The sequence below is a fragment of the Dromiciops gliroides genome, chromosome 6 (genome assembly GCF_019393635.1).
Source record: "Dromiciops gliroides isolate mDroGli1 chromosome 6, mDroGli1.pri, whole genome shotgun sequence".
NCBI lineage: Eukaryota > Metazoa > Chordata > Mammalia > Microbiotheria > Microbiotheriidae > Dromiciops > Dromiciops gliroides.
The window spans coordinates 90,289,032-90,313,194 of record NC_057866.1 but is presented as its reverse complement, the minus strand read 5'-3'; the positions used below and the strand labels follow the sequence as shown (position 1 = coordinate 90,313,194).

Sequence of the window (24,163 nt, the reverse complement as noted above, 5' to 3'; positions counted from 1 at the left end):
TATGCTGCCTACTAGGTGCTAGTCACTATGCTAAGCCTTTTGCCAATATTATTTTATTTGATCCTTACAATTACTCTAGAAACACCTCCTTAACCTTGCTGGAACCTCGCCCTTTTACTTTTGTTAGAGCTCCTCAATCATACAGCATTACTTCTCTGATAGCCAATTAATTCTAGCTAATTGATGCTTATCAGAGTGAGTCATCAGCAGTGAAAGACCAGTCAGATGTGATGACATAAGATTTAGCCTTCCTTCCCATAAAACAGCTGACCCTCTTCTACCTGAGGATATGACTCTTTTGTGGGATGGAAATCGAGCATCTAACAGGAAACTGACTGCCAGAGCTGAGATTCAGAACCTGTTAGATAGAATCAAAATAAGGAATCAAGATAGAGGGATTTCTGCAGAGCTAAAAGTCTGTCTGAATCGCCCCCATTCCCCACAATTCCACTCCTGAGGAACTGAGGCTCCATATCTGTCTAAAACAATCCAGCTATGACATCTCTCATTGCCATGGATGAAATCTAGTTAGATTCCTTTCCACCTATTGGCACTGATGGGCTGTGTGTACCTGTGTTCATCCTTTAAAACCCAACTCAAAAACATAGTCCTGCAAGGAACCTTCCTGATCATTCAAGATAGTATGCCTTTCCCTCTTTCACCTCACATAACAGTCTGTTCTTCATAATCTTTGATGCAGTCATCACGTGTACGACTTATTATTTATTTATTTATTTTGGGTAAAGCAATTGGGGTTAAGTGACTTGCCCAGTCACACAGCTAATAAGTGTTAAGTGTCTGATTCCGGATTTGAACTCAGGTCCTCCTGACTCCAGGGCCAGTACTCTATCCACTGCACCACCTAGCTGCCTCTACGTGTACCACTTATAATAGTGCCATCCCTGATGCTGACTTATGGGCTATCAGTTCTCATTACCTGATCAGACTTTGGAGCCAGGACCATATAGATCTTTTCTTTGTCTCTTCCTAGCATCAAACACAGTGAGTCACATATAGTAATACATTATGATGATGATGGTGGTGGTGGTGGTGATAGCTAGCATTTTTATGGTGCTAATTATGTGTCAAGCAACTGTGCAAAATAATTTTCCAGATACCTCATTTGTTCCTCACAAAAACCCTGGAAGGTAGGTGGTGTTATTATCTTCATTTTAGAGTTGAGGAAACTAAGATACACAGAGGTTAAATGACTTGCCCAGGGTCAAACAGCCAGTATGTGTCTGAGGCTGGATTTGAACTGATGTGTTCCTGTCTTCAGGCCCAGCATTCTATTGACTACACTACCTAGCTGTATCATAGTAGGTGCTTCACAATTTTTTGTTGCTTCAATAAAAGATCTTCACCTGGTTCCTTCTTCAGTCTCTCCTCTCCGCTTAGCTCTGGTAGAATATCCTGACTGGTGGGGGCAGCTAGGTGGCTCAGTGGATAAAGCACCAGCCTTGGACTCAGGAGGACCTGAGTTCAAATCCATCCTCAGACACTTGACACTTACTAGCTATATGACCTTGGGCAAGTCACTTAACTGTCATTGTCCCGCAAGAAAAAAAAAGAAAAATAAAGAATATCATGGCGGGCAATAGCACAGCTGGTTTGCCCCAAAATATTTCAGCACCATTTGCATTGTGTGCTTCTCTTAAGAATCATGGTTATAGTGGACCTGGGCAGAGGTGGGGAGGGAATCATTCTGCTTCATGACAACTTTCATGGAAACTTCCCAGAGAGGCTCCCAAAAGTCTAGGAATCCAAGCAATCAAACACTTCAGCTCTATCTCCACAAAATAGGAATTACCCTGATGGTGAAGATTTCAGACAAAGAAAAACACCATTAAAATGTAGCCATCAGTTTGAAAGAAATGATCATAATTTGGAGTGGTTGGCTTTGTTCCACTTGTCATCCCTGACAAATGATGAGCTGCCAGTGTCATATGGGAGCTGGGCCACCACTCCTGTTGCTTCAGAAAAGCATTTGGTTTTTAGAGGAACCCTCTGGAGAGGCACCATCTTTGCAAGCTACTGAACCTTGAATTAAAAACCTGCTGCTGTTGCCTTCAAAAGAGACATCACTGCGTTAGGAAGCAGAAGGGAACTGTCATGGTGGAAATGGCTCCAAACCTAGTTAAGGGAAGTTGACACATGGGAATATCAGCTCTTTGTGTTTCTTCATGATACCTTTTAAAGCATCAGTATTCCCTTCAGGGACACCTCCCTGTTCTTAGCACAATAGAACCAGGATTTGCTCAGGACTAAGGAAATACCTTCAGTATATAATCATCATTGGGAGAATAATATCCTGAGTAAATATCAGGGCAATTTGCCTGGTTGGTCACTGCTGCATGGTGGAATAGAATCATTTTTGGTCATCTTTCCTGGTATGTTAGTGGTTTATAATACTTATAGATAGTTGTAGCAGTTCAAATTTCCGTAGTTTTATGATTACAAAGGGATTTTCTTATCCAAACCCCAAGGGATAGGCATCAGTGGGGTGTGAAAAGATGTCACAGCTATACTAAGGTAGAGTAGTTCAAGTGGTCATACTGGCTGTAAGCCAAGGCAATGATCTTAGCATGGTGCTGGTCAGGGTCTGTGATGACTGACTAAATATTCTCTTTGCTTACATAGTAAGGGTATAAGTAGAAAACACATGTCTTTATATAAAGCTCAGATACAGCATTACATGATAATAATCTGGTTGACCAGGCTAGTGGCCAAGAGACTGACCATTGATGGTCAAGTGACCATTCTTCATGGGAGAGCTAACCAATGTCTTTCTAGCATTTCATGAATATGAATATTGATATTGAATACTGAGATGGATATAGACCTCATTCATCCTTTGTCATATCTCTTTCTTGATACATTGTTAGTCCACCTCCTGTTCTGATCAGCTATTGCCTGGATTCTTGTTCACAGGTCATCATCTGTAATATATTAAAGTCTATTTACATCTACTATTCAATTTTTTATTGTTCTTTGGGTCATGGCCATTAGGGTTCTTTTGAGATTTTGTGCTCCATGGTGTAGTGGAGCAGCCAAGTGGCACAGTGGGTAAGGTAATGGGCCTGGAGATAAGAAGATCTAAGTTAAACCCACCATCAAACATTTACCTGCTGTGTGACTCTGGGCAAGCCACTTGACCTCTTTTGGGATCAGTTTTCTCAACTGTAAAATGGGAATGATTATGGCACCTATTTCTTAAGATCAAATGAAATATAAATTGTAAAACACTTAGCATGATGACTGGCACATAGAAAGTACTATATAAATGTTAGCTATTATTATTATTCATTGACATAAAGAATCATAGGGAGAATGCTAAAGTTATAGACTTTTGCAAATTGGGATCATTGGGAACACTTCACAATTCTCTAACTGAAATCCAGGCCTATCATCTATTCTTGTTCACCTCTGGGCCCAACTCACTTCTATCTTTAATGCCCATACATAATATGGCCAATGGGCTATCCATCTGACTGCATATCATAATCTGAACCAGTTGGATTCTTCATCCATTTGGTTTTTCTCATGTGGATTATTAAACTGATTTCTTTTTATGTAACTACATCTGACACTGAAAATCCTGTAATATTAGAGGTAGAAGATGGATCATACTCTGGAATTTACAACAATACCTTGGGGTTATAGACAGGGATGGGATAAATTGGAAAAGAAGATCATGGTTTTAAACTTTAACGGTTCAGTAAGGGACAGATGGACGAGTAGACAAAGAACATTAGTTCAATGTGTCACATAATGATGCATATTTTTAGCCAATCTTTCCTCCCAGACATTCCCTATCTCCTACTAGATAAAAAACTGTCCAAGCTACCTTTGTTTTCATCAAACAGTACCACGATGAAGGCCAAAGATAGAAGGAAAGTTCTCGCATATGCAAAAATAAAATATTTTTAATAGTATTTTTATGGTAGCAAGTACTAGAAATAAAGTAGTTGCCTACTGATTGGGGTAGGTCTGAACAAATTGAGATGTCTGAATATATAGTGAGTAGTTATTGAGCCTTAAGAAATGATGAAAATGAAGCATCCAAAGAAACTTGGATGGAATTATAGGAACTGAAACACAGTGAATTGAAAAGAACAAAGAGGGTGATTTACACAATGACCACAATAATATTAAGGAAAATAACTTCAGATCTCTACTTAATAAAGTAATTTAATTGTGATTTGAGTAAATTATTATTAAAGCAATCATTAAAATAATCTCTTCTCACTAGACTTTAAGGGAGGATCATAGGGTCATGGATTTAGAATTTTTGTTTGTTTTGTTTTTGTTTTTGCGGGGCAATGGGGGTTAAGTGACTTGCCCAGGGTCACACAGCTAGTAAGTGTCAAGTGTCTGAGGCCAAATTTGAACTCAGGTCCTCCTGAATCCAGGGCTGGTGCTTTATCCACTGTGCCACCTAGCTGCCCCATGGATTTAGAATTTGAAGGGAGCTTAGAGGATGGCTAGTCCAAACCCCTCATTACACAGATAAGGAAACAGAGGCTCAGAATTGTGTGAATTCTCCAAGGTCACACAAGGAATGACAGTGGTAACACTTGAAGCCAGGTCCTCTGGTTTCAGAACCAGTGCTTCTTCCAATGAGATCTACAGCATCACACATGACCAGTGGCATGATTTCTTTTGTTTAGTTTCAATTATTTGTTGTAAGGGATGATTTTCTTTGGGGGAATTCATTGGGTAATTTTCGTTGTTCAGTTGTTTTCAGTCATGTGCAACTCCTTCTGACCCCTTTATTGGGTTTTCTTGGTGAAGATACAGGAGGGTTTGCCATTTCCTTCTCCAGCTATTTTACAGATGAGAAACTGAGGAAAGCAGGGTTAAGTGATGGCACAGCTACCAAATGTCTAGAGCCAGATTTGAACTCAGGATGATGAGTCTTCCTGACTCCAGGCCTGGCATTTTATCCACTGTGCTACCTAGCTGCCCTTGGGCACTTGTAGCAATGTGCAAAAAGGAGAATCAACAAAACATTTACCTATTTTTTAAAAAAGAAATGTCTTGTGTGACTTAAAACCCTTGGGAGAATGGGGACATATAAGGGCATCATTTTCAGATTAAGGGGGTACAGTTTTTAAACCTTGCTTAAGGACCATAACTATGCCATACCAGTTCTGAAAGTCCTCAACATAAACAAATCGTTACCTTCATTAGTTTCTAAGGGAAAGCAGTTATGGCTGAAATATCAGAGAGATTGAACATAAATGAGTGAATGTGTTCTCCAGAGAGCAAATGAGGTGCTACCAACTGCTGCCTGAGCTACCTATATTACCAAGGAAATGTTACGGAACCAGAGGATTTATAGCTGAAAGGGCTTTAAGATCTTGTGCTCACTTTTATTTATACAAGATGAAAATGAGGCCCAGGGAGAAGAAATGACTTACTTGCCTGATATGTAGTAAGCAACAGAGTTTGTATTTGAATGTGGGTCTTTTGGCTTAACTAACTAAGCTATGTGCTTTCCTAGGTAGCACACAGCTCACTTTTACAAGGAACTAAATCATACCAGGTCAATGTAGTGCATAGGTAGGTTACTTTTTTTTTTTTTGAGTCTTAGGTAGGTTTCATTATAAGGAATAGTCTTGGGTAGAGGTTCTTTCTTTCTTTTTCTTTTTTTGCAGGGCAATGAAGGTCACACAGCTAGTAAGTGTCAAGATTCTGAGGTCAAATTTGAACTCAGGTCCTCCTGAATCCAGGGCCTGTGCTCTATCTACTGTGCCACCCAGCTGCCCCCTAGGGTAGAGGTTCTTAACCTAGGTTTTGTAAATTTGGCATTTAAGAATGTATTGGTAACTGTAATTCAGTAAAAATGGCTTCTTTTGTAATCTTGTGTATTTTATTTTATGAATTTAAAAACATCACTGGTAGAAGAATAAACTGTAAGCTCCTTGAGGACAGAGACTGTCTTTTTCTTAGTTGTATAGCAATTAGCACAGTACTTGACACGTAGTAGATGCTTAATAAATGTTTACTGAACTAGACTGAGAAAGGGGTCCATAAGTGATAGGGCAGGTAAGTCGTACAGTAGATGGAGCACCAGGCCTGGAGTCAGGAAGACTCATATTCCTGAGTTCAAATCTGGCCTCAGACACTTATTAGCCAGGTAACCCTTGACAAGTCATTTAACCCTGTTTCCTCTATTTCCTCATCTATTAACATGAACTGGAGAAGAAAATGGCAAACCACTCCAGTATCTTTGACAAGAAAACCTTAAAAGGGTCCTGAAGAGTCAGATGTGACTGAAAGGTTACTGAACAACTGAATCATAAAAATCACCAGGATTATCCAAGGGGTCTGTGACACAAAAATGGCTAAGAACTTCTGATAGAGAAGAGGAGCTAAATTTGTGTTTTCTTTTGAAGGAGATCTAGGAAATGTTATCATGTAACTGGCAGTGAATATTAGATACAGAGAGATTGTGTGGTTAAGAAAGCATTTATGATGAGCTCAGGAATAGAACAGTCTTCAGTCAGGTCTTTCAGGTGTGATCTATATCTGTTCCTCTGTCAGTTAATCTTACACAACTGGGCTGGGAGGCAAGGACCACACAAACATCCTACACTAAAGATGGTGACAAAGACCTGGATTTCCTACCCCATAGCATGATAACTTTAGCCTGTGACAGCACGCATACATAAGTACAACTGTTTATGCTGTTGCCAGAGGGAAGTATCAATGTCCTCTCATAAAGAAAATACACTGATAATCATCAAAACAAAATGGATTTAACTAATGACCCAATTAGGACCTCATAGTTCCTGGAGCATGTTAGTAGTAGCCTTTTCTCTTGTTTCCCTGGCTCCACATCTCTCCTCTTTAGCCTATCCTTCACATTCCAGGTCACCATGTCATTACCTTTCTAAAAAGCCTTTAGTTATTCTCTGTTGCTTTTTGGATAAAATACAAATTCCTTGTTGTTGCTGTTTTTCCTTCATTCTCAAAGAAGACCATGATATTGACAGGGTTATGTCATGACTTGCAGTGAATGGGATTTAAGTGAGGAAGGGCTGTGTAAGGTCACCAACCTCACTTTCTCCTCCAGAGCCATCTGGGTCCAGTGGCAAGATATATATTAAGATGGGGAGCAGCTCAGTGGCACAGTGGATAGGGCACTGGCCCTGGATTCAGGAGGACCAGAGTTCAAATCTGCCCTCAGACACTTGACTCTTACTAGCTGTGTGACCCTGGGCAAGTCACTTAACCCTCATTGCCCCCCCCCAAAACAAAACAACAAAAAAAGATATATATTAAGAAGACTGGAGATGGCCTAGGATGTTTAAGGCAATTGGAGTTAAGTGACTTGCCCAGGGTCACACAGCTAGTAAGTGTCTGAGAGTCAGATTTGAACTTCATGACCAATGATTTATCCATTGTGACTTTTATAACATTACGCCAACCTACCTTTCCATTTCCCCATCTATTCTTTCTACAATGCAGCCAAATTGGAGTATTAGCTCTTCTCTGATCTTGTTCCACTCTCTTAGCTCCATGCATTCATTCAGACTGTCACCTAATTCAGAGAATGGCCTTCTTCCTTATATCTGGCTATTCATCTTTTTTTTTTCCTTCAAGAACCAGTTTAGGCACCACTTTTTCCCCGAAGCCTTCTTTGCTCCTCTCAGTTAAATATATGTTCCTCTTCAAATTTCCCAAGAGGACTTTGTCTAGACTCCTCTTTTGCCCCCATCCTTCTCCCTGGCATAACATTCATTGGTATGCATGCTGAGTACTTTTTTTTTTTTTTTGGTGAGGCAATTGGGGTTAAGTGACTTGCCCAAGGTCACACAGCTAGTAAGTGTCAAGTGTCTTAGGCCGGATTTGAACTCAGGTCCTCCTGACTCCAGGGCCGGTGCTCTATCCACTGTGCCATCTAGCTGCCCCATGCTGAGTACTTTTAATAGAGCAGAAACTCCTTGAGGCCACACGCTGTCATTTTTCATCTTTGCAGTAAACGCAGAATCATGGACTATCCATGCAGCGCTCAGAAGGACCTTACCACCCCCTTTATTTTACATTTGGCAAAACTGAGATCCACAGGAGTTGTGATGAGCCCAAGATTACCCAGGTCCCAGACAGACAACACAGACATTAACAAGTGTATGGTAATATACCTCCAGGATATCGATCAGGACGTTCTCTTCTGGTTGCTTCATGCTCCTCACGTTCTCAAGCACAATTGAGTAGTACACTCCCTGTGGGTCTGATTGGTAAAGGTTGTACGTGTCTATTTGGTACCATTCTTGGACAGCCACAAATACCTCATTTTCATCAGTGCTGATAATCTGCAAGTCCTGCCAGGAGAGAAATGGAAACTGAATTGATGTATTTCAGATGCATGCTTTTATTTATTTATCAAGGATTTTAACCCACCTACTTCCAAAAGCCTTGCAAGCTGCCTGTAAAATCTAACACAATATAAAACAGGACAATATAAACAGAACAAATCTAATTAAAAGGAGCAGGAAAGTAGATGTTAGCAGGCACCTGGGATGAGTTAGCTACTACAGCTGAGCATGGAATTTAGCCCAGAGCTTTCTGGCAGCTGGGGCAAAAAAGGAAACACATTGTGTAAGGTAGTTCTCATTGTCTGATTAAAGGAAGGAAACACATTTGATCTGGAGAGACAATTGTGTTTTCATCATTCAATGGTCAGAATATATTTTATGAGTGTCTAGTATGTGTAGTCCACTGGGTTACACCCTGGAATAGATGTAGGGCTTAATAAGACATGGTTCCTACCCTCAAATGGCTTAGCATTTTGAATCACTGAAGAGAGAAAACAAAGATAGTCAGAATCAGACTTTGAAAGATGTACATTCAAGTTTTACTTCTGACGACTACTATGTGACCCTGAGTAAGTCACTTAACCTCAGTGCCTAGGCAACTCTCTCTCTGTGTAAGTCAAAGCACAAGTTCTACGCTGCATTAGTAGTGAAAGATTATTCACAGAGAATATTTTATACCAATGAAATTACAGGCTAAAAAAGTCATATGCATAGATAAGTAGGATGCCCATTAGAATTTGCTTTTTTAGGAGCTAGGAGCTAGGAGCGCAGAGGTGGAAAAGTCCTTTGCAGCCATGGGGATTCAATGCATTCAGAGCCAGAAGGGATTTTGGGGATCAGCCTGTCCTATTATTGATAGTTATGCTGACTAAGTGGCCTATTGTTTTCAGTCCTACTTGTAAATCAGCATTGGAGGAGACTGCGGTTGAGGGAAGTTCTGATGAGGAAGGTATCACCCAGTCTCTAGCTTTTGTATTGTCTGTTATTCATCAGGTTTCCCTACCTGTGACCTTTGTCAATACCTGTTAAACATCAAATACAGGCAACTGGGGAGGAACTGAGATCCAATCGCTTCTTGCTGACCTTGACCTATCTGAATTGCCTCTCGTTATGAAAGTTATCAATAAAAGCTGGCTCCATCTTGAATCTCTTGTTGATCTCCAGTGATCAGCCCAATGTGTTGCTACCTTCATGTATTTTGATAAACTCTTTTAATTCTCTTCATCCTGAGTTTTGCCTCAAAGACTTTTTCTTTTAACGCTGTCTCTTGTGACATGTGTGGAAATATGTCCAGAGAGATTATGACATGGCAAAAGTCAGACAGGCAGTAAGAAGAAGAGCTGGAATTCAAACCCAGGAAAATCATGCTTCCTAATTCTTGTTTTTTGTTGTTGTTTTCTTTTCTTTTCTTTTGCTTTGGCCCGGTAATGGGGCTTAAGTAAATTGCCCAAGGTCACACAGCTAGTAAGTGTCAAGTGTCTGAGGTCGGATTTGAACTCAGGTCCTCCCGAATCCAGGGCTGGTGCTTTATCCACTGCACCACCTAGCTGCCCCCTATGCTTCCTAATTCTAAATCCAATTCTTTCCCCACTACAACACCTTTTATGGGAGGCTATCATGGAGGAGTTATGTGAGGAAGACCATAGGGTGTCAACAGGCAGAGATGGGGAAGTAGCTTTCCAGATAAAGCAAATATCCTAGGCACTTGATTCATTAAGTTTATGGCAGGCACACTTGTAATAGAGGCTCCAGGTAAGGCACCTATCTGGTATAGTAGATAGAATGCCATACTTGGAGTCAAGAAGATTCCTTTTTCTGAGTTCAAATCTGGCCTCTGACACTTACTAGCTGTGTGACCTTGGGTAAGTCACTTAAATCTGTTTGCCTCAATTTCCTCATGTGTAAAACGAGCTGGAGAAAGTAATGGCAAACCACTCCAGTATTTTGGCAAGAAAATCCCAAATAGGGTCATGAAGAGTTGAATATGACTGAAATGACTGAACAACAACAATAGGTAAGATAAAAGACAATGCCTATTGTCTTTCCACAAAGGATGCATAAAACGTTTTGTAAATTGATTTTTTTTAACATACCTCTCATAAAACCTGAGAATGCTAAGATTAGATCTTAACTCTCTGAAGGCATTTCTGTGGGAGGCTGGGATGACAAAGCCCAGGTGCAATGATGTCTAGTGGCCTAATTTAGGACAAATACTGAATGGAGAGAAAGAACATAGAGGAACACAAGAAAACTTTTCTATCAGGCGGCCTCTCTCAGATTCCAGACACTTGATCCAGGGCCTCTGACTCCTGTGGTCCTTGCCCTCAATTAGGGCATACGGGAAGTTCAAATATAAAGTTATAATATAAGTTTATCAGGATGTCTCAGTCAAGTGAGCTTTGATGCTGACCAGTGAAGATGTCACCACAAAGAAGAGGGTTAGGAGGGATTGGGCAAGTGTCTGTGGAAGAAAGTGCATATAAGCTCAACAGTACCTGTGGAAAAGATGGAAGTGGCAAAATTCCATATGGTTTATGAAAAACGCAACCATCTAATATGAACAAACAAAGCAGAAACCAGGTGCAATGCAGCCTTTACATTCTGTTGGGAAAGGTTAGGAACCTGACAAGTTGTTACCCAGCTGAAGGGCCAAAAATCTGCAGCAGGAGTATGAGGCCTACATCATCAAGTCATAGTTTTCCTTTATCTAGTTTGAATCAATCACCAAATATCAATTGATCATTGACCAAGTAGAAGATCATATCCGTGTTAGGCACTTAAGATGATACAAAAAGATCTGTAAGGCACTGTCATGGAAATCACCAAGTTTATACTCCAACAAGACAGGTAATCCATCTAGAAACATGCGGCACGTGTATGAACATATATGGAAAAATATCATCTGGAAGAGCAAAGGGTCAAATGAATGATAGATCAGAGGTGTCAAATTTGTGACTCAGACTGGCTAGCAACAATACTCCCCAGTGTGGCCCGAACCAGATTAAAATGTAACTGGGAAATGTTTAATGAAATAAATTAAAATTCAATTCAGCTTAATGTTAATTTGTGTGTGCTTTTTTTTTTTTTTGTGGGGCAATGAGGGTTAAGTGACTTGCCCAGGGTCACACAGCTAGTAAGTGTCAAGTGTCTGAGGCTAGAATTTGTGATTTTTTTTTAAAGCCAGTATGCTACGTTTGAGTTTAAAATCAATGACAATAATAAGTTTCCATAGTCCAGAAAGAACATTAGAGAATATCTGGTCTAATCCCCTCATTTTATAGAGAAAGAAACTGAGGCCTCAGGATTTTCAATGAATCGCCTAAGGTCACACATTTATGAGTAGCAAAGTTGGAGCCTGAACTTAGGTTGTCTGATTCTTAGCTCCAAGCCCAAGGCAAGAGTTGAACTAAAAGACAGACGACCCAGGGGGTTGGTTGGTATAGTCATTATGTTTGATGCCAGGTGATAACAAAGACACAGATGATATAGCGGCTACCCTGTTGGAACTTAAATTCTTCTAGAGATGCTGTATATAAACAAGTATATGGCAAGTGACATTTGAACTGGGATTTGAAGGAAGAAAAGGGTTTGAGGAGGTAAAGGAGCAGGAATGCATTATATTCCCCATGGAGGACAACCCATGCTGAGGGAAAGGGAGAGGGAGAGGGAGAGGGAGAGGGAGAGGGAGAGAGGGAGAGAGGGAGAGAGAGAGAGAGGGAGAGAGAGAGAGAGAGAGAGAGAGAGAGAGAGAGAGAGAGAGAGAGAGAGAGAGAGAGAGAGAGAGAGAGAGAGAGAAAGAAACACGTTGTGACAGACAAATAGCATGAAAGCTAATTTTGTTAGATTCCCCAGAGGATGCGTAGGGCAAAAAGGGTAGAAGGGTAGGTTGGGGCTGGGTTGTGAAGGGTTTCAAATGCCCACCTAATAATGTGGATTTGATCTTAGAGATAATATGTAGGGAGCCAGTACAGCTTATTGCACAGGAGAGGGATACAGTCAGATCTCTGTTTTAGGTCAATCATTTTGGCAGCTGTGTGGAGGATGGATTGGAGAGGGGAAAGTATTGAGACAGGGAGACCAAGTCAGAGGTTAGTAGATTAGGACCTGACCTAGAATGGCATCTGTGTGAATAGAGAGGAGGAGATGGAAGAGAAAGTTGTGGAGGCAGAACTGACAGGACTTGACAAAGGCTTTTAATTATATATGACTTGATAGCTGGAAACAACTACTGAGAAGGAATCTGTGAGCACCATGGCCTCAGAGTTGGAAAGCTTCAACTTTGTGGTATGGTAGTCATGTGACCTTGAAGAAGACATTTCACCTTTCTACATCTTATTTCTATTATCTGAAAAATGGAGACTATGCCTTCTATCTGTGGGGAAGAAAGTACTGTGTTTGAAGATGACGTTGAAAAGGAGGATGATGACAACGACGACGACGATGATGTTCTGACACATTTCTTGCTTTTCCAAGATATCCTGGAGTGTTTTGTTTTATTTGGAGGCTTTTTTGTCTCACTGGTTGCTGGGAATCATTGACATGCTGCAGTGTTCTGTCAGATATTGTGCCCAACACTGCCTCAAAAAATACACATTTTCCCTCTTTTCTTTTAAAAAAATGTCTTAATAGATTAACTCTGGGCTTGGCTGAGTAAGTAAATTAAAAGCTAATGGCTTCATTTAAGGGGGATATAATTGGCATAGCTTAGGAATGGAGGAGCAATGCTATTTCAAAACACGTTTGTTTCAGAGGGTCATGGCTCCTTCAAGAATCAGACAGGGGAACAAGCATTCTGGGATGGGCATTTATTTAAGACAGGACAGAGAGCCTACCCATGACAAAAAAAAATACTAGTATGGCCAATTCTGGGAACAAATGTCATCTGGCACCAGAAGGAACTAAAAAACACTGCTGGGGTAATGGGGTCCTGGACCCAAAGTCAAAGACCTTGGGGTGCTAATGATATCTCTATCACTATTGGGGGCTGAAGGACAAATGGGAGTCAAAAGAGAAAGTTATATTTGGGAAGTGAACACATGACTAAGAGGATCATATTAGAGAATGGACTGTGGAATTCTGGTCCAAGACTTAAAATGCAGACATGATGGATGGGGTCTTTGCAAGGCATGTAGAATACTGAACAAAGGCAAATAAAACAACATCAACAACACTGCCACAATATTTGCTTAGAGTACTGAAAATGTAATAAAGATCGCTTAAAACTGAAAAGGAAGGGAGAAAACTCACCACATAAGCATGATATTGGCTATGGCATGCCATGCTACCTTTACCTCTGGCTTCCCCTTCCACCTGGAACTCAGACTCTCACTCTTGTGATCCTGGGCTCTAATTGGCCAGCTTTCCCATTATAAAGTCTTGGTCTCAGGTTCAGCACATCTCTTTCTGCTCATTTCTGTACCATGCCACTTGGAGCTTTGACTTTTTCATTCATTCAATAGAGAGTAGTAGAAAGAGATAGTAATTTATCAGACACACCAGACAGGAAGGGAACAATAATATCCATGACATCAAATGTCATTATATAAATGTGCAAAGTGAGGGTGATATAATCAGGATGAATAAGAAGTCCTGTTACAACAGGGCAAATTTGGCCCCAATAACTGTTACTTAGTGGAATGAAATTAATCACTGGAATTTGACACTGGGAAGTTGCACTTTATTCAGTATCATTACAAATTAAGAATATATCCTTATGTGAGAAAATATACATAGCTGGGGGTGAGGTATGGTAGGTAAGGATCAACAAAGTCAGAAATAATAGTGATATTTTGTTAGAGTCCACTATCAATTTCTGAAGTAAAAGTAAGAATTGGATAAGGAATTTGGAAATAGGTCATGAACTGAAAGAATATTGCACAAATATGCTGTCTTGTACATAGCAGGTACCCAAATCTTGTTGATATGAATTGAATTGTGGTAGTAAGGGATCTCTACTCTCTAGATATCTTTTGGTTTTTTTCTTTGTCCAAAGTAAAACAGGTGATGAGTTCTAAAGATGATATTGTAAGAGGAAGTAGCACAGTTTAGTTTCCAACCACACTTCTTCCACAGAGCTCTAGAAAATGGATCAAACTGAATTCTGATTGAGGAATCCAAGAAAAAGTAACAGTGAGCCACTTTTGCAGCCCATGGAATCTTTTTCTTGTTGTTGTTGCTTTTTTACAGGGCAATGAGGGTTAAGTGATTTGCCCAGAGTTACACAGCTAGTAAGTGTCAAGTGTCTGAGGCTGGATTTGAACTCAGGTCCTCCTGAATCCAGGGCCGGTGCTTTATCCACTGTGACACCTAGCCACCCTCAGCCCATGGAATCCTGAGGAAAAAGAGAAGCTTTTGGCCACAGAGGATGAGTTCTGGCTGGGAGTATGGGTGGTGAGGAGCATTGCAGTGGCAAGGACTGAATGAGGGCTGAGACTGGGAACGAGAACAGGAAGAAGTGGGGCAGAAGGAGATCACAGGATATCCTTTAGCTAAAGCAGGATGCAGGAATGGGTGGATCTGGCAGATCTTTTGCCACCATCCAGTTCTAGGTCACAGATCTATCTCAGAAAGGAACAGTCACAAGCATGGACCCTTGTTGAGTCCATGGGTAAGTTTCAGAAGCAAAGTAGATCAGATGATACATTTGGCAATCACTTTAATGATAAGTTCACCAAAAGAAAAAACAGTGTTCTTGAGCTGATTTTGATTAACACAGGAGTTAGTGAATTACCAATGACAAGAAACTTGCAGCAAAATTACTGCATAATTTTAAAATTTATGGTAGAGGAGATAACCTCCAAAACACAAATGAGACTAAAGGTTAAAAAAAAGGGTATTGATAGGATTCAAAGGCCTTATATTTTAAAAGGGAAGTCAGTTCTAAAGGAGTTGGAATCTCTCAAGAATGATATGCTAGGGGAGGCAGCTAGGTGGTGCAGTGGAAAAAGCACTGGCCCTGGATTCAGGAGGACCTGAGTTCAAATCTGGACTCAGACACTTGACACTTAGTAGCTGTGTGACCCTGGGCAAGTCACTTAACTCCCATTGCCCTGCCAAAAAAACCAAAACCAACCAACCAAACAAACAAAAAAGAATGATATGCTAATGATACTAGAAGAAATGGTAATGTCTACAACACTAGAATGGGAGTCATGATGACATACCTGGGGGTGAAGTATGGTAGATAAGGATGAACAGAGGGAGAAATAGTAGTTATATTTTGTAAGGGTACACTATCCATTTCTGAACTAAAGGAGTTCAAATCCAGTCTCAGATATTGAACTAGCTGTGTGGTCCTGCATAAGCCACTTCTGTCTGCCTCAATTTCCTCATCTATAAAAAAAGGGGATAATGAAAGTACTTAACTCCCAGGACTGTTATCAGGATAAGATGCGATAAATGTATAAAGCACTTTGTAAAACTTAAAGCACTACGTAAGTGCTAGCTGTTACTATTTTTATTATTTGGAGGAAGAAGTATAAGAATAAGGGAAGGTGCCTAAATAGATTTGGATGCCCGGGGAATTAACTGACAAACATATGTAGAGGTATAGGTACCGGTACAGGTATACATACACATACAAGTACATGTACATAATATATATGTATAGAAGAAAAAAAAGTAATTGATGTAAAGTGCCTAAGGACAAATACAAGAGAGTAGAGTAGTCCTGGGTAAATTGTGTTAGGAATTGCAAAGGTCAAGAATGTGCTGAGGCTACTGATGAATGCTAGTGACAACATTTTTTTTTTAAAGTTATGCTGGGGTGGGTTGGGGGAAAAGGCTGGCTTAGAGAAGGGGAAGTTGTTGGTTAGGGATAATGGGAAATGGGATGATGGTAAAACAGTGAGGTGGGAAGTATTTTTCTAGTATATTTGTTATGTCCATTTTGTCTTCAGTAGAGAATGATCTTTGGTCAGGGAAAGACAGAGCAAAAAATGGTTAGCAGGTAGTTGAAATCTTAGACAATTGAGGTGATATTCTGACATCCACTGTAAATGATGGCCCAAATCTAAAAAGGAGGAATTTGAAATAAAGTAGTTTCAATGATATCATTTGATAGATACCACTGTGATTTCTGTATATAGCCATTCCCATCATCCCCCAGATTTGAATGAACCTTTGTAACAAAGAAACACAGTGAAGCAAAAACAGCTAATATACTGACTGCATTCAAACATGTCTACATACATTTTGACCTGAGAGTCTTTTCCCTTTCTGTTGAATGAAAAGAGGTAAGGTGAAATTGAATAGATATAAATGTCAAGTACTATACAGGTGATCAAAAAACTAACTTCCTAAGAACAAGATGTGACAACATCTCATAAGAACATCTTTCATAAGAATGTGTTTAGACAACAATTTACGTGAAAAGATCTGGAGATTTTAGGGAAATGGGTTGAGGGCACGATGTTGAAGCAAAAAATGATGGCAAAAATGTTATCCTATGCTGCATGATGAGAAGTGTGTCATCTAGAACTAGGGAAGCAATAGTCACACTATACTGTGCTGTGGATGGCCATATCTGAAGCACTGTGTATAATTCTTAGATGGAACTTGTTGAAAAAGAAGAAATATGAGAGAGAGAGAGAGAGAGAGAGAGAGAGAGAGAGAGAGAGAGAGAGAGAGAGAGAGGAGGGAGGGAAGAAGGAAGGAAAGAAGGAAGGAAGGAAGAGGTGTTGAGAGTAGTTGTTGTTTGTCCTTTTTTTTCCAAAAGACCAATGCTATCACATGGATGGTGTGGTCTTGCTTTGCATGTGAATTGGATTTAAGAGAAGCAGAGTTGTGCAAAGTCATTAGCTTCCCTCCCTCCAGTGATAGACAACTCCACCACTCCAGTGGCAGACAAAAGTCAAGACATCTGGTGATGGCTCAGGATTAGAGAGGCAAGATTCTACACATTCTATATGTGAGTAAGGTGGTGAGCCTTAGAGGAACTGTCGAGTTCACAACTATTGAGTTCAACACCTTCATTTTACAGGTTAGCAAACTATGTAGCAGGGAAAGTGACCTCACAAGTAATAAGTGAGATTTGGGGTGAGGATTCTCAGGTCTTCTGACTACCTTTGAAAAGTTGTTTGCTTACTCTCACTCCTCTTTTGACAGGAGATTTGGACTGCTCACAAGTTAGGAAAGCAGAAACAGTACTACTTCTGTTGTTGAGTCATTCCAGTCATGGCTGACTCTTCATGACCCCATTTGGGGTTTTCTCAGCAAAGATACTGGAGTAGTCTGTCATTTCCTTTTCCAGCTCATTGTACAGATGAGAAAACTGAGGCAAACAGGGTTAAGTGACTTGCCCAGGATCATGCAGCTAGGAAGTGTCTGAAGCCAAATTTGAACTCAGGGTGATGAATCTTCCTGACTCCAGGCCCAATGCTCAATCCACTGCACCACATATTTGCCTAGGATGTAGGTCATGTGAAATATTACTACCTCCATTTTATAGAAGAGAAAACAAAGTATTCAGGAACTTAAATGATTTTATAGGGCCATACAATAAGAGTTGAAACAAAAATCAAACATTCTTCCTATTATATAAGAGAAACTATGGATTTCTTTTCATGAAGATAGTCTAATTAGAATATTTTTAGGTTGAAGCAGACAAAAGATTTCCCAAACCCTGTTTTCACTGGTTACTGAAATGAATTGACATGCATATACCACTCATTTAATGTACAATTCTGAGAGAGGAGCAGATTTTTTCTGGGAACTTTCCCCAGTTGCAGCACTTATATATTGCCTGATAAAATTATAAGATTATAGGATTAAAGGAGTAGAGATTTATAGCTGGGAGAGATTTCAGAAGACATCTAGTGTAAGCCTCTCATCTTTGAGCTGAGAAAAGAGAAGCCCAGCAGGGTAATGTGACTTGTCACTCAGGTTGGTAGGAGTCTCTTAGTAGGGGATACACAGGCACAGTTATAAGAAAGATATTGTAGCACAGTCTACTTCCCCTTGCCTACCTAAATATCCACACCCTTCCCCCCTCCCACTTCGGTTTAAAAATTTACTCTGGAGATAGAGCAGGGAGAGATATAGCTAGACTACGGTACATATAACAGCCAATGATGTGACACTGCAATTAACAGTTAATGTGGAGGGGGCAGCTAGATGGCACAGTGGTTAAAGCACAGTCCCTGGATCCAGGAGGACCTGAGTTCAAATCCAGCCTCAGACACTTGATACTTACTAGCTGTGTGACCCTGGGAAAGTCACTTAACCCTCAGTGCCCCGCAAAAACAAAACAAACATTTAATGTGAAGGAAAATGATCCTTTCATTTTGGAGGCAACTAAGGTTAAGTGATATGCCCACAGTCACACAGGTAGTAAATATCTGAAGCTAGATTTGAACTCAGATCCTTCTAACTCCAGAGCTGGTGTTCTGTACACTGGGCCACCTAGCTGGCCCAAAGGAAAAGTATTCTGATGTCAAGAGAAGGGGAGATGCTAATTCTTGTCTCCTATGTCTTAGCCTGATCACCTCTGGAGCATCACGTTCAGTTCTGAGCCCTATATTTTAGGAGGGACATTGATGAATTAATGAAGAATATTAAAAGGAAAGTTACTAAGATAGTGAAGAGCCTGGGAAACACACCATAGGAAAATCAGCTGGGAGAGCTGGCAGTATCAAACTTGGGGTAGAGAGGGTAGGGGAAGGGGCCTTTGTACAGAGAGATCAGACTGGTTTCTACTTGGCCCTGGAAGGCAGGACTGGGAGCAATGAGCAGAAACTGGAGAGAGGCAGGCTTCAGTTTAATGTCAGGAAAAACCTGTTGGTAATAAGAGCTGTTCAAAAAGCAGGCAGGCTGCCTTAGGGCTGTGCAGTTTTGGGGGGAGGGGAGATTTGTAGTGAATTCTCAGTTTTCAAAGAGAGATGCAATAGTCCCTTTTCGGGGACACCATAGACTCTTGCTCTGGCTCGCCTCAGCGCCAGCTCTCTCCTAACTGAAAGATCCTATGGTAAAGCCCAAAATTGAGGCTGGGGAGAACTGCATTAAATATTCATCTTGTTCTGAGAACCACTCTTGGCCTTATTAGAGATTATCTGTTTCTTATTCATCCAATTTTGTTCTCCTGTGAAGGGTTAGCCAATACATAATGCTTCCCATAAAGCAATTTTGTAACTGAGAAATTTAATTTCACAATCTACCTTTTGGCTTTTTTTTTTAAAGGTGAATTGGGAACTTTTTAAAGGCTTACTTTTAATAATGGGAATAATGGGAAAAAAGAATGATTGAGTCTCTCTTTTTCCCCGTCAGACCATCTCATCTGTTTGTCTCAGGACTTTGCATTCTAATGGAACACAAGGATTAGAGATGGCTTTCCTTCTCTCCACAGTTCTATTAACATGTGACAACAAACGGCCCCATGGGAAGGATTGCTGTCACTTTCTGTGAGTCCCCTAAAGCAGTGTACCATTGTGATGCCTGGCTGGTTATGATCCAAAGCTCTCTCTGGAAAACGCAAGGCTTAGAGGTTCACCTCAAAGTCTGGCGACCTGGGATTGAATTTGTGGCTCCCCAAAACTCATTTTACTACTTTGGATTATGCCACGTTTCCTCTCGTGCCCTTTTAAGTTTTCACAAAGGCTTAATCTGCTTTATTAATTAAAACTAATTTTACATGAACTAAATTGCTTAAGACCTTCCACAAACTGATGCAAATCCATATTCAAGATGAGCTCCTTTTGCTCTTCAAAAAACACCATCAGGCAAAAAGATGACATCTAAGATTCATTCCAACTCTCAGATTCTCTGTGTCTATAATTTTCCCCTTCACTCAATGAGACTGGTCTCCTTGCTATAACTACACCAACTTCCTAAAACACCCTGCTCATTCCAGATGCTCTGCCCTGAAATAGAGTGGAACTCACAGTGGACTTTAAGTTAGAGCTAGTCTCAAAACCCAGTTCTGCTCTTAATATTTTTTTGAACTTGGGCAAATGACTATATTACTAAGCCTCATCTTTCAGATCTCTAAAATTATGGTAATCCTTGGTCTTCTTGATCTTATGGTAAGGATAACATTAGACAGTGAATGTAAAACATTTTGTAAATTGTAAAGTGCTATCCCACTGCTAGTCATTATTATTGGGTTTTTTCTCCACTTATCAAGCTGTTATATACCCTAAGTTGGGGATACCTCCTTTTGCCTATTTCTTATTCAATTTCTGACTATTCTTCACGGTACAGCCCAGGACCTATTTCCTCCATAGAACTTTCCCTGTACTTATCTCTCATCCCTCGGATCTCCTATAACCTTTAATGGATGGACCATGAATTGCCTATCTAATAATTTACTGTATTCTACTGTTATTTTAATTCTTATTATACTTAGAAATTGTCAAAACCAAAAAAGACTTTAACAATAATCTCATCCAACTCCTTAATTATACAAAGAAGGAAACTGAGGTCCTGAGAGAAGTGACTTTTCCAAAATCACATGACTAACTAATTAATGGGAGAGTTGAGAATAGAATCCAGGTCTCCTCTGTTCTTTATGTTACACCCTTGCCTTCCTTCCTGTAAAGATTCCAAGTTTCTCAAGGGTAGGGATAATTTCTTCTTCTCTGTATCTCTCAGAGTAAAAAGCTACTTCCCTAACAAGTATATGTAAGAAATTAAATAGGCAGAAAGATTGATGAACTTAATACATGATGTGGAATGACTGAAACACTCTGTTATTAGTTATGTAGTGGTTTTATAGATTTCTGATGATCTCTCTTTCTGTGGCCCCCTACCATCAGGCCATGCTTTGTCTTTACTCAAGGTCTGCTCACATACATTTCCCTCATTTCTTAATGGAAAAAAGGCATGTGGTAGGGTAGATAAAGACACTGGCCCAGAAGTGGGAAGACTGTGTTCAAATCTGATTCATACCCCTTTCTAAGCTATGTGACCATGGGCACTCAGTTTCCTGGTCTGTGAAATAGGGATAATATATGAATTATGTGGAGGCAGCTAAGTGGCTCAGTGGATAAAGCACTGGAGTCAGGAGTGGATAGAGCAATTTGATCAGGAAGATTGGAGTTCAAATCCAGCCTCAGATATTCACTAGCTATGTGCCCCATGGCAAGTTATTTAATCTCTGTTTGCATTAATCCACTGAGGAGAGAAATGGCAAACCACTCCAGTATCTTTGCCAAGAAAATCCCATAGAGAGTATGGTCCATGGGGTAACTTAGTCAGACATGACTTAATGATTGAACAACAACATATTACTTATGCCATCGGATTTTTGGAAATCAAGTGAGCTAATTACCCTGTAAACTATGAAGTACTAGAAAAAATTAAAGATTTGTTTTTTGTAACCCAAAAAAGGATAAAAGTTTCATTTTGTAATTGATTCATTTTCTGTTATTCTCTCTCTCTCTCTCTCTCTCTCTCTCTCTCTCTCTCTCTCTCTCTCTCTCTTTTTTGGTGAGGCAATTCGGGTTAAGTGACTTGCCCAGGGTCACACAGCTACTAAGTGTCAAGTGTCTGAGTCCAGATTTGAACTCAGGTCCTCCTGACTCCAGGGCCGGTGCTTTATCCACTGCACCACCTTGCTGCCCCCATTTGCTGTTATTCTCAAATACAGTTTACAAGAAAAAAATGACCAGCTCTAGGAGAAAGTTATATTGATAGCATTGGTGGAGAACCATGTGGGCATATAACAACATTGAACAGAGTCCCAAGTTATCTATTTTGATCTACATGTGGCATATATGTGTGTGTGTGTGTGTATATATATATATATATATATATATATATATATATATATATATATATATATATTCAAATGTCCAATAAAATATGGCTCTGAGTCACAAAAACCAAAGTACTAGGCACTAGAAAATGAAATAAATAATTAACTCAGGAATAGTCATTCCTGACCCCCACCCCCAAATTCTTCTTGTAGAGTACCCAACAGAAGGATTTGGGGTTAGAAAATCTGGATTCTAATTTTGACTCAGTTCTGCTAAGGGTACTTATAAAACAATCACAATTTAACAATAATCACCACTACTCTGTTATAATAAGAACTCAGATTTTAACAGCTTTTTGCAAGGTGACCAAACACTTTCCACACAATAATCTTCTGATGTAGGCAATGCGAGTATCCTTGTTTTCATTTTATAGAAGAGGAAACTGAGGATTAGGGAAGGAAGGTGATTTTCCTATAGTTATACAGCTAGTAAGTATACAGAACCAATATTTGAATCCCAGACTCCTACCAAAATAATTTAAAAAATCTTATTGTAAGATCATTTTCCATACTGGCCAAGATGTGATTGAAATGGTTCCTCATAATCTAATAATAATGCTAATTTGTGGCCCACGGTGGTTTTGACTCCCCTGACTATAAGAGTAATAACAATATATTTCTGACTACATATGTATAAATATTATTTTATAGTGTTAAATGCTCCTTATGTTATTTCACTTAATGTTTATTTCAAAGACTGAGTGAATTAATGATATTAAATGGGTCTTAAAATGAGAAATATGTGTGAGGGGAAGAAAAAGAAAAATATAATGAATTTCTTCTAAATTAGTTCAATACACTAAGAAAACTAGATTAAAGAGTAGCCATAGTGAATGAATGCTAGACAAAGAAATAGAACCTAATGCTACAGACTCATTTCAGGAAGGTGCTTATAAATGAGGTTGCTAATGGTGTATGGGGATTAATTGGTGTCAATTCTCCTCTCCCTCAAGTTGATATAATCACAAAAATCAAGGGGGCAAAAGCAAGAGGTAATGAGGTATTAATGTTAACCAAGTGAAAAGAAATATTAAAATATTTTTATATCTTCATGAATTGTAAAGGAGTTTTCCTAGACTGAATTGGGAAGGGCATAATCATTAGCCAGATGAAGACTAGCATGGTTCTGGTGGTGTATTTAAAACCTCAGTTCACCAAGAAGTATCCACAAGAGAAAGATAACATTAAAATAACTTTAGTCACAATCACATTAGAGCATGCTTTAGCTACAAGAAAGAAAACAAAGAACTGAAAGAGAATAATAAAATAATTTACAGAGTTAAAATGTAAAGATTTATAAAAACTTAAAATGAGAGTCTATAGCAGAATGCATTCTCTCTTAGATGACTCCAAAGAAGCAGGGTTTGCTGTAATTACCTCATGGAAGGTGGCACTAAGTAGACGTTGATGAGGGACCAAAAGCAAAGTTACATCTTAATCAAAGGCAGCAAAATGAAATAGTGTCAATATTGAATATGTATGCACTGAGTGTCATAGAATCTAAGAAGAGAAGGGGAAAGCTAATTGAATTCTATGAAGAGCTAGATGATAAGATTACAATTGTTTCTGACTTCATTGTGCCTTTTTCAAATTTTGGCAAATTTAACAAAGTTAAACAAGAGGGAAACTAAAGTTCTGAAAATAATATTAAGAACAACTATATATGACCTATAAATGGTGATTATTGAATTATAACATTAAGGCATCCATCTCTTTTTCTGTACTATATGATATAATCATAAGTATTCATCACATGTATAAAGGTAAAAAAAAAAAAAACCTCAATTCAAAAGTAAATTTGGAATGGTAGAAATAGTAAATTTGTGCATCATAGGTCCATAAAATAAGGAAATTATAATCAATAAGAGGAATATGAACAAATGACATAGCTAGAGAATAAATAAGGGTTTTCCAAATGAATGGGTTAAAGAAACCATAGATTTTGTTTAAGAAAAGCATACCCTACTGGTATAAAATACATCATACCAAAATTTGTGGGAGATAACTATTGTAGTCTTCAGAAGAAATATATGTAAATATAAATACTCCTATGTATGCACATGAACATTAATATTTATGAACATTAATG

The 24,163-nt window shown here is 39.4% G+C and overlaps 1 protein-coding gene across 4 annotated transcripts in view; it reads right to left on the bottom strand.

The window, feature by feature from the left end:
* Nucleotides 1-24,163, bottom strand: part of SORCS2 (sortilin related VPS10 domain containing receptor 2) — a 1,257,082-nt gene that overhangs the window by 175,563 nt on the left and 1,057,356 nt on the right. For all 4 annotated transcript variants that reach the window (XM_043971225.1, XM_043971226.1, XM_043971227.1 and 1 more), the window contains exon 9: nucleotides 8,151-8,330. In XM_043971225.1, the coding sequence (XP_043827160.1) occupies nucleotides 8,151-8,330 (180 nt within the window). The remainder of the gene's footprint in view (nucleotides 1-8,150; nucleotides 8,331-24,163) is intronic.